Here is a 12258-nt window from a genome sequence, read left to right as displayed (position 1 = left end):
TTTATAAATCCCCAGCCTCAGGTATCCCTTTACAGCAATACAGACTAAGATGGAGGTGGACAGGGGGCTATTCCTTACCTATCAAGGTTTAGAGAACAGCCTTTCATTCCTTGGCCAAGAGAAATCAGGGCTGGATAGACTCTTATCGACTCTATTTTGTGTGCTTTGAAGACAAGTTTTAAATAAAGAGAAGTGTGAGAAAAGGGATGATAGGGGAAATAAGGAGAGAAAAGCCATACTAGAGACATTCGAATTTGCTTCTAAGTTAGGAAAGACAATTTAGAAGGTGACATATCACTTCTTATTTTCTTTTCTTCCTCAAAATTATTTCCAGTATTTTAACAAAAGCAAAAACTGTAAGATGATGTACTGAATTCAAAAACACAAACCCAGAGCAGGAAAGGGTTAGGATTAATTAATAATTTAGATTGGAAACACAGTTTCTGCAATAGAAAATTTCAATGTAATTATTAAAATGTTTTGGATATCAATATTTGTTTTCTTAAGAGTTTGTGTATCAGCCAGGCACAGTGGCACACGCCTGTAATCCCAGCACTATGGGAGGCCGAGGCAGGTGGATAATTTCAGGTCAGGCATTTGAGACTAGCCTGGCCAACATAGTGAAACCCCGTCTCTACTAAAAATACAAAAATTAGCCAGGTGTGGTGGTGTGTGCATGTAATCCCAGCTATTCGGGAGGCTGAGGCAAGAGATTCACTTGAGCCTGGGAGGTGGAGATTGCAGTGAGCCGAGATGGTGCCACTGCACCCCAGTATGGGTGACAGAATGAGACCCTGTCTCAAAAAAAAAAAAAAAAGTTTATGTATTATGACTCTTTGGAAAAAACTGAACTTTTAATGAATAAATTGGTTGAAGATAGTTATTTTCCTTTCTAATTAACATTCTACCAGAAAGTCTATAAAAAAGGCTAGTCTCCAAAGAGGAGTAATATAGAAGCATTATATATAAAAATAGGGTATATATAATGCAGTTTCTAGAAAGAAAACCAGGAGAAGCGGTACATTTGCTTTGGACTGCAAGGCAAGGAGTACCTGAGGTACTACACACAAACACGTTTTTCTCCAGTTCGCTAAGCCCCAGCCTACATTGGCCTGTGCCATTGTACAGTGTGCATAATCACCATTTCTGTATGATAAAAGATAGAAAGATTAAACATTAAAGGAATTCAGGGGCAAATTTGTAAAAAGTTGAGTAACGAACACATGCAATTACATTTATTTCAAGTTCCTCTTTTAGAAGAGGTGCTATGTGTTTAGATGATGTAAATGAGATTTGGCTTTTCCATAGAAATCACTTAGTAGCTAAATATGTTGACTAACGGCCTAATTTTTAGCTTTTGTTCAAATGATGAAAAACATATTTATCATTTACCTATAAACCATTTTAAAGCTTTTACAATGAATATAAAACCAGGTACCTGGACAACATACAGCAACTTAACAAACAAATGTGGATTAAGGGACTTGCAACAGAAAGTGTCTGGAGTGTTGAGAGAAGCTACAGGGGCCCAAAACTCAGACGAAGATCCCTAAGTGGGCACTGCACTTGAAGTCCAGTGTATATAAGATATGAACAGTGTAAGGATGGGAATGCCATCTAAGACCTAGACCTGTGAGATTAGGATTTTATTAGCTACAGAAGATCAGAAAGCAAAACAGAGTTCAAGTTCATGTACTGCCTGCCAAAACTGCTATACATAATTGAAGGAGCAGACCATGCGTAAATGTCGCTCACTGAAGGACTGTCTATAGAATAAAGTTAAGAAAAAGGTAGAAAGCACTTTCTCCTCTGAAGCCATGATTATGTCAACTAAAAATGGTTATGGTAAATGAAATGGCTCATTCAAAACCCTCAGTTTTAGCTTTCAGTTTACATACATAATATTCTCTCCCAAGTGACCTAGAATAATTCTGGCTCTTGTCTAGAAATTATCCTTTTTCCATCAAAGTCTTGTAGAAAATTTAACTTTACTTATCTATGCACACATAACCAAGATAAAGGCAAGTAAGAACTTGTCTTCTTTTCAGTATTTGAACTTAAACTTTGGGCCCTTGATCAAGCCTACCTTAAGCTCACTGAGAATTTTAATTTTTAAATTAAGGTCCTATATGTTTTATCTGTGCCATAAAATTATAGTTAGAATTTCTTTTTTTTTTTTAGACAGAGTTTCACTCTTGTCACCTAGGCTGGAGTGCAGTGGCGTGATCTCAGCTCACTGCAACCTCCACCTCCCGGGTTCAAGCAATTCTCCTGCTTCAGCCTCTCAAGTGGCTGGGATTACAGATGCCTGCCACCACGCCCGGCTAATTTTTGTATTTTTAGTAGAGATGGGGTTTCATTTTGTTATATAATTAGGACTTTACATTATTTTATAATGCTTGCTAATTGCTGTAGGTCTCCATATTGTCATTTCCCCAACCAGACTATATCCTTAAAGGGGATAGATGTTGTCTATTACAATACTATTGCTATTGCTGTGTTTTGTTTTTTGTATTTCTGTTAATGACTAGCAAGGCTTGGCAAATAGGAGTTCAATAACTACTTCTTGTGTAAGTGATTGACAAACGACTTTTTAGACAACAGCTTTCTTCAAATATGTCAGAGCTTCTATATTTACTTGCAATTGTCAGGTACAGCACATCTTACTGCTTGCAATTGCCAGCTCCACAGCTATATCACTGTTTATACTATTCTAAACCTAAAAAATCTTTCTTGTTCCTCAAAGCCACCATATCTGCTGATCTAATCACAATGATAGCTATATTTGAAATCTGCAAACTGTTTAACTGACATCTTTCAGTAACTGCACTCGTCATTTACTTGAGTTTTTGATTAACTCAGATGAAAAATAAAGACATGTTTAAAGAATAAATTAGAAATATATAGACATGAGAACACATAAACTCTATTTAATTAGTGAACTCATACCATGTTCACTTCATATTTTGGATCCTAGAATCTGAAATAACTTTTCAACATTCAATAATGTTAACTATTAAATCAAGACTTTAAGCCAGAAGACAGGGACAACATCTCTTTGCTCTCCAGTGGTTGGCAGTGTTAAGTATACATCATGAATTCAGAATTACTGGATAAATGAAGAAAAATAATTTACCAATATCACCAAATTTTTTGTCTTCTATATTATTGCTTTCTACATATTTTCTTGCATCAAACCACCGGAGAATTTTGTATAATTCTCCACAGGAACAAAAAGTAGCATAGAAAGATGAGGGCAAACAATTTCTGTCAAAACCTAGACACTCAAGATAGTATTTAGTTTGGCAACCAAACTATTTCCCAGAAGCAAATTATAAAAATCTCATTTCTGAGATTATATAAGTGACACAGTACATTACCATCCTGGTTTTTAAAAAAGTGAATTAAACTGACAATTTATAGTTTTGTATTTTTATAGAATGCCTTTATATTTGTTACACAAATACAAAACTTGTTATTTAAATAGTAACTGCTAACATGGACATAAGTTACTATGTCTGAAAATGGTGTTCTGTAAACAAGAGATGAATAGTCTTTGTCAAGAATAATTGTGTGCATTTTTGTTATCTGATTTCCTATCTGCATTTTCAGTTTTTAACATTATAAAAAAGAATTAGTAATATGCAACAATTTCTTAGTTCTCTAAGCATTGCTATTATTCTCCTCTGGAAAGTATATTCATATTAGAATTTTTGAAATTGTTCTTAAGATGACAGGCTATGATATTTTTTCCCTTTAGGATTAATAATCACATAATTCAGGAATTTAATTCACTATTAAGTGAATATTAAGTTCCCTTACGTTTCATCAATATTTGTCATAAGGTAAATTAAGTATCAGCCCCCTTGTCTCTTGATCTTTCACATCCTCTTCTGTACACCACAATCTACAATACCTGTGTTGCTTTTAAAATATATCTATGAAACTTTGATACTTTTCCCTTCAAGGGGTGCAGCTTAATTTCTTGCCCCACTACTTAGTGACTTGCTTCTAATGAACAAAATTAAGTGGAAGTGAAGGAATGTGACTTTGAGACTACGTCACAGAGGGCACCTTTCTCTCTCTCAGATCCCTTACTTTGAGTGAAGTTAGCTATCAGTTTGTGCAGAGAGGCTCATATGGAAAGGCCTCCTGCCAACAGTCATGTGAGTGACTCATCTTGGAAGTGGATCCTCCAACCAGTTAAGCCTTCGGATGACTGCAGTCCTTGTCCACATCCTGACTTCAACATAAGAGACCCTGAGTCAGGGCCACCCAGGTAAGTCACTGGGTGAATTTCTGACCCATAGAAACTCAGGTAAATTTGTCGTTCTAAGCCCTAAGTTTTGGGGTAAGTCTGGAATAATATGATAGATAATGCAAAAGACTGTGCAAATTACTGTGGTGTACAAAAGACAAAACTAAGGTTTTCCATTAAACTGAGTATTTCCTTCCCTACTGTCTCAAGCAGAGTACTAAGGGTCATCTAATGATAGAGGCTTTGTCTTTACCTCTTTCTGTCCCTTTAGAAGTCAAAGGATTTTTGCATTCTTTTTGTGTAGCAATAACATGAATAGAGACTGAACTATAAATTTCAAGTTTCTTAAGTAAAATTTTCTAAAAGGGCCTCTTTCCCCTTCAACTATCCCTCTTGCCTCTACTTTGTGTCTCTTTTTTCCAAGGCAGCCAGAGTGGCTATTTGCCAAAATGTCCACAAGTCTTTCCCTTCTCAAACATCCTGACAAAACAAAATCCTAAACAAAACAAATAGTCTAAAGAAAACAAATCCTCAAACCACCCACCAAACAGAAGGAGGAAAGCACTGTGGGTGGCTCGTAGTGGCTTCCTTCTGTTACTGGTTCAAAGCATTTCTATTAACTTACTAATTCATTATAGAAGCTAGGCCAATTGACTGGGAATGTGATTTCTAGAAATAGGTTAGTTTTGCAGAAGACCATTAAAGTATATTTAAAATAGAATAAAAAAGAATCATACCATCACCTTAACCATTTCTCTATAATGCCTTCCAGTTCTCATCCATGTGGGTGCATACTTTTAAAAAACTGCAACAGACATGGATTTTTTTCATTGTGGAAGAAGCTTGAATATAACCATATATTCAGAGTTCTTTAGGAAAGGTTTCACCTGTATTAGCTAAAGGTGAATTATAACTCACTAAGTATAGATCAACACATAGGCCAATGGAACATATTTTAATTTCCATTGCTTGATGGGCCAGTATTTTTTCTAACATAGGCCTAATTTTTTACACTAAGCACACAGCCAACTCTCAAATATTCAATAAATCTAATTTATCCATTCTTTTACAATATATTTTCTCTTTTCTTTAATCCCTTATACGTTTAGTGCTCATTAGCACTTTGGCTAGAGATACATAAAAAAAGAGAAAGCTGAACTGCAAGACAGTTAATTTTTATTTTTATTAAATGGTTACAAAGAAAATTGAGTTGATGAGCTATTCAAAGTATAAAAATGTGGCTAAAACATAAACCTTTCCCCTATTAGTAAAGATAATTAAGAGAACTCACTGAAGTTAGGTTTATTCCTTACTTGGAGCTTTTCCTCTTACCGTCTGCCCAAAAATATAGTTATAATTGATGTAATATTATTCATTCTTTGCACACAGGCTATCTCTGAAATGATTTCTGTTACTTAAACTTAATTTCATCCCAGGTATCCAAATATATATTTCACAGATAAAATACTTAGCTTACAGAATTTAAACAAATATAATTTTTAAAAAGATTTCCATTGAAGGTCTGCTTTTGATACTTATTGACTGAAAATAAACTCTAAAACTTGCATAAATAACAAATTATCCAAATTTAAAAAAACAAAACTATTACTATATCTTAGAACTTTTCACATCATCCCTTTTGTTCTAACCAAGGTTTTATTTTCAAAACTACCTTCTACATACTTTAAACTGGAGATATTCTATTACTTTCAAAGGAATGCTATAAATTATTATTAAATTTGCAGTTAAGTAATGGCATTTGGAAGACATTGAAAGAGGAAGATTAGAAATATTGTTTATTTGAGCACTAACTTTATGTCAGTATAGTAATTCAACAATTTTATAATGTACTACAATAGGCCTAGTAAAAAAATTGCATTCCAAAAAGAAAGAATCATTGTTTCTCAATTTCCTCTTTTGCAAAATAAACCTAGTATATTTCATTGCCATGGTTTCTGTGTTTATCAGCATTTTTAGATAAATGAAAATTCGAATGGGGGTGAAGAAAACTGAATGACTCAAAGAATGGTTTAAAATAAAAATATATGTACTAAGGGGTACCAAGAGAACTTCTTATTCTAAAATTTTTATTTATAGAAAAAAGCTCTCAAAATTGGATTTCTCAGATTTGATGTTAAATAGTAAGACAGTCTTAGTTATGCAATCAGTAACTGAATAACCCTAACAAAGTGAAAATCTCCTACTTTATTTAGAAGGAAAGAAATAAATATAGCACTCTTGATTTAATTGTTCTTGTTGATGTTAAGAAACCTTATTTGCTAGGAGTTCGTATTTTATTCCAAATATGTATCGTCCCACTAAAAGCCAACTCATCTCATTAAAAATATCCTTTTCAAACTTATAAAATTTCAATGACTTATGAAAACATGGAGAAAAATATAATATACATACATATACTACTGAGTTAACAAGTGTTAACATTTTGCATACTTGCTTGGCTCTCTTCTATTAAAAAAAAAAGCTGCAGATATAACTGCTGAAGCCCTCATTATTCCTTTCTCAGATATCACAGTCTCTTTTCTCCCCAATTCTAGAGGTGATCGTTTTTCTAAAGAAGATGTGTGCCCTTCCTGTACAGGTTTTTATACTTTTATTACATATTTGTGTTTTCACAAACATTAATGTTATGTTTTAAAAACTACATAAAGTATCCTAATTAGCCAGGCATGGCAGCATGCGCCTGTAGAATTGCTTGAACCCAGGAGGTGGAGGTTGCAGTGAGCAGAGATTGCACCACTGCACTCCAGCCTGGGTGACAGAGCAAGACTTCATTTCCAAAAAAAATCCAAAAACAAAACAAAACAAAACCAACAACAACAACAAACTACATAAAGTATTCCCATTTTATCATTTTGTAATTTCCATCTTTACTCAACATTGCTATTGAAATTTAGGCAAATTAATATATATTTAGTATATTTTAATTTTTCTAAAGAGTTTCTAAAGATGGACTATTCTGTTATTGGTGGATATTTAGGTTGTTTCTAACCCATGGCATGAACGTCCTTGTATATGTCTCCTTGCAGATATGTACTATTTCTTTCTGTATTACTTCAATAGAGTCTTGCTTAAGCTAGTTGGGTGTATTTTTCTTTTAAACTAAGCACAGACAATTGAAGAAAAAGCTAGAAAGCTATTATCTAATCTGTGTCTTATTATTTACCTGATTTTAATCTTTTATTTCATTGTTTATATATATACACACACACACCACACACACACATATATGTACATATGTATGTGGCATTCATTCATTAATTCATTTATTTATTTATTTAGAGATAGGGTCTCACTCTGTTACCCAAACTGGAATGCAGTGTCATGATCATGGGTCACTGCAGCAGCCTTGACTTCTTAGGCCCAAACAATCCTCCTACTGAGTAACTGGGACTGCAGGCGTGTGCCATTCTGCGTGGCTAATTTTTTCATTTTTTATAGAGATAGGGATCCCCCTATGTTGCCCAGGCTGGTCTCAAACTGCTGAGCTCAAGTGATCCTCCCTCCTTGGCCTCCCAAAGTGTTTGAATTACAGGAGTGAGTCACTGTGCCCAGCCCTATTTCTTTGTTAAATCTTTTCTTTGTTGAAATGCTTGTGATGTAGAAAAACGGTCAGTAGGAAATACAAAACCTCAGCCTTTATTTTACTTGAAAATAGTTCTTCTATTTAGAAATATTTAAGCCACATATTTGTATATATGGAACTTCTGTTTGGAATTCCAGCAGTAGATCACTTCAGAAAAATAAAATGAGGAAGCTATGTCACGCATCAGCATTTAAATGCTGCTTTCTGCAGAAGCAATGTCTACCTTTGGTAGTTTTTCTCTTGCTATTCCTGAAATCACTTTATCTTGTGGCTGATCAACAGTCAAATTATTCTTTCTTGTTTCACTGTCTTCAAGCAGAGGAACACAGCCATAATTGTTATCTGCAAGACAAAAACCTCTTGGACATTAGCAGAAAACCCTTATTTTTGGTACCACCTGAAAAAGCAAAAAATAATACAAACTCAAAACCATAAAGAGAATACATTTTAAGGTAGGAGTTTTAGAAAATTCTTTAGGTAATAGTTACTTTGACAAGTTGTCCATTTATATTTTTTCCTTCCCACTAAACAAACACACAAAACCCCTGCTCTCCAAAAGCCAGCAGTATGTAAAATATGCAGAATTTAGAAAACTAGAAATATGCTCTTTGCATCTGTCAGCAACAATTCAACTTTTATATTCACATTTTCAGGTATGCGTTTCTTATTTAAGACAATTATTTGTATTATGACTCCATGCTTATTATGGGAAAATTAGAAAATGCAGACAGCCAAAAAGAATAAAAAGTAAATGCTACCCAAATTTTTATCACTTGTGAATTATTCCAGTTAATATTTTGGTTTATATATTCTATCAGAATTCTTCTTTTCCTATACATATAAATTCACACAAGAATCACCTTTTTCTGCATAAATGAAAAATAACACTTATTTATGTATCCTGCTTTGTTCATTTTGCTATATATCGTCAACATATTCTTACAAGTTAATACCTATTATCATCACTTTTCTTGGCTACATAGCTATTCATATAGATCAGTGTAACTACTGAATATTTGTTTCTAGCTTTCCATGATTAGACATTATACTGTGATACACATCCTCGCATATATATTTTTGAGTACCTGAACAAATATTTTCTTATGATATAGTCTTAGGACTTGAGTTTTTGGTTCAAAAGGCATAGATGTTTTCAAAAGCTTTTGCTGCTATTTACTGGCAAATTGCTTTTTAGGAAGTTTTATAAACTTAGAATTCTACCATATAGTATAGTATATGTGAAAGTCCACTTTCCCATATCCTGCAAGTGTTCATTTAAATAAACATAACATATAACTGTACCACAGTTATAATATCAAAACTATTGAGAAACAACGAAGGAATAAAATAGAAAAACTCAACTTACACCTTTCTTTTCACCAAGAGGTTCTAGAAATACATAAAAAATTAACATGAACATACCTTGAGTGGAATTCACAAGAAGTAACTGAGATTTTAGCTTGTCAATAATAGTCTGTTGAAGTGACAGCTGTTCCTGTTGTTCACGTATTCTCTGCTCATAGTTCTCAGTCTGCTGACATAAAAACCAGTTAGCCTGATATTCACTGATAGACATGAACATATATTTACCATCCATTGATAATATAAATAGATATGAGTTGCCCACATTGTCATTTTGCAGGTATTGTGATTTATGAGATACAAACTGGCTCCAGGAATGTACTTGTAATTGTTACAAACATCAGTGATTTAAGACACTTAAAGCACCGTAGAAGTTTTAAAGATTAACTTATTTAAAGACATTTCAGTCAAGGATTCAATCTATGATTTCCTGATCCTTCAGTAAGGATCAAAACTGTAATTTAGCATTTATTCCTTAATGGAAAAAAAAAGCACAAATGATACAACAGATGCTATATTAAAGTGATTCTTTAAAAATACATACTAACTTAAAAAATTAAGATTTTGTGTCTTTCAAATAAACACACTTCTAAATTTATTTTTAGAGTACACAAACACTAAGGAAGTGTTGATACAAATCAAAGGGACAAATGCAAATTATAAAATTATACTGACCAGAAACTTCTGCACTAAGTTTTAAGAAATTAAGAGAATATAGTTGACCTTTGGTGTCTTAAATGCCAGTTTCCCTTATATTGTTAATCCATTCATTTTGCTATGTTATTGCAGTGACTGTGAGAATAAAGCAATGAAAAAAGACACAAGTTTGTACTGAGGAATACAGATGCTGCAAACATTCAAGCAAATTTGAAACTGTTGTATCACAATTACCAAATCAGTACAGTCTTAAAAGCTTATCACCAAACAATAACAGAGAACTCTTTTTTTAACCAATTTCTATCCCTGGAGGGATAAATAATGACTAAGTTGCAAATTCCTTGAAATATAAAATGAAAATGAAGTTCTAATAATCTCAGAATGATCTTCAGTAGATACTAGATATTTCACTTTAAACTGATTCTTAAAGTTCAAAATTAGTGAAGCTCTATTATTTTCAGAGACCAATAAACTTAAAAATTTTAATAAATTACATAGCTGTTCATAGATTAGCAAATATAAATTAGCTTAAGAAATTAAAGCTTGGGAGGCTGAGGTAGGTGGATCACGAGGTCAGGAGATTGAGACCATCCTGGTTAACACAGTGAAACCCCATCTCCACTAAAAATACAAAAAATTAGCCAGGCGTGGTGGCAGGCACCTGTAGTCCCAGCTACTTGGGAGGCTGAGGCAGGAGAATGATGTGAACCCGGGAGGCGGAGCTTGCAGTGAGCCAAGATCACACCACTGCACTCCAGCCTGGGCAACAGATCCAGACTCTGTCTCAAAAAAAAAAAAAAAAAAAAAGAAATTAGAGCTAAATACTACATTTTCCCAAATAAAAGGTAAACTTTTATAAGTAATACATTCCAAATATGAATAACTGACAAAGCTGATAAGCAACCCATGTGGTACATTGTCTTTGCACATTGCCTAAAGGCAGTCTTACATAGTTTCACATTCCCCACAGAATTCATATGGATTAAGTAACTTATACATAGGAGATGTTCAGTATATGTTCACTGAAAAATTAAAAAAGGAAATACGGATTCCAATTACATTTTATTATTGTGAACAGAAGAATGAATCATGTGGGTCTACCTGAAGTGCATGTCCAATGAATACGTCTCAGAACTGATCACTGATACCCAAGTCTAGTCTAGGGCCTGGCTTCCCAGGATAAGACATCTTATTCCTGTATAAATTCACACCCAACCCCCTAGAAACAGTGTGGTAAGCTGACTGAATGAAGGATCCAAAAATCTACAGCAAATTCTAAATACCTTAGATTTACTTGGGCTACAGAGCACCACCAGGGCTGAAGAATCAGCAAACAAGTTACAGTCTTCTCTATATATTTCTGCGCTAATTAAAGCTTTCTCCAAGAACTCAAAGTTCTTCACAAACATCAATCAATAAGTACCTATTTTTTCACTTTATTTTGATAGGTATATACATTATACTGTCCAGAGATTAAGTAACCAGTCCAAAAAACTTAGCAAGTTAGAGATAGGCGCAGAATAAATGCCTATGTTATTCAAGTCTCTCTGTCTTTTTTTCCCACCTTAATGAAGAAACCATATATTTTCTTTTGAAACCAACTCAGAAAGCTTCTGCCAGTTAATTTTTATCTTCTATTCTCTGGCTTAAAAAACATACTTTAGCACATCTGCATATAAGATATTACAATAAATAAATAATCCTGAAAATGTATTCAATAGCTAAGAAAAATTAATGGATCAATGGCTATTTCAAATTGAAGTTTTAACTACTTCTTAAGCTACTTAATAAAGTATTATAAAGGTCGAGCAAAGTCTACAATAATTTTAAAAACCAACACTCTGGAAGTATAGTAAGGGAAACAGAACAGCAAGAGTCCATGTTTTCCTCCTACACTTTTCACATACTTGTATTTAGCAGTTATAATATTCTAGTCTAATTGTCTAATGTCTGATTTCCCTCTAGACTGAACTCCTCAAGGGTAGAGAGTATTTCCTCCTGATATCTCCAGAGTATTACAGAGTGCCTGGCACATATTAGGATGCTCAGTAAATATTAGTTGAATAAACAAACTAATTAACTTGTTAAAGAAATATCAGAGTTGAGCATCCCATGCTGCTGCTCTGCCTCTGGAGTAGCCATTCTTTTATTCCTTTACTTTCTTAATAAACTTGCTTTCACTTAAAAAAAAAATCAGAGGAACAGATATGCTTTTAGAAATGATCTGAAGGAATGGAGGAATGCTTTTGCTTATATTTCTCTAAGGGAAACACTAAAAACAGAAACAAGGTCAGTAGGTAAATACGACAAAGGGAAACTAAGTTTGAGAAAATGGATGCAAAAGATAGGTAATGTTTGAAGATTCTTTTTTTTAAAA

The 12258-nt window shown here is 33.6% G+C and overlaps 1 protein-coding gene across 10 annotated transcripts in view; it reads right to left on the bottom strand.

The window, feature by feature from the left end:
* The window catches only part of TANK (TRAF family member associated NFKB activator), a 141352-nt gene that overhangs the window by 22901 nt on the left and 106193 nt on the right, over positions 1-12258 (bottom strand). For all 10 annotated transcript variants that reach the window (XM_515854.8, XM_063790511.1, XM_063790512.1 and 7 more), the window contains 2 exons: positions 9285-9393; positions 8086-8204 (listed from right to left, as the gene is read on the bottom strand). In XM_515854.8, coding sequence (XP_515854.5) covers positions 8086-8204; positions 9285-9393 — 228 coding nt within the window. The remainder of the gene's footprint in view (positions 1-8085; positions 8205-9284; positions 9394-12258) is intronic.

Source organism: Pan troglodytes, chromosome 13 (genome assembly GCF_028858775.2).
Source record: "Pan troglodytes isolate AG18354 chromosome 13, NHGRI_mPanTro3-v2.0_pri, whole genome shotgun sequence".
NCBI classification, from domain to species: domain Eukaryota; kingdom Metazoa; phylum Chordata; class Mammalia; order Primates; family Hominidae; genus Pan; species Pan troglodytes.
Note: the sequence above shows the minus strand (reverse complement) of the source record. Positions and strands in the feature narration are given on the sequence as shown.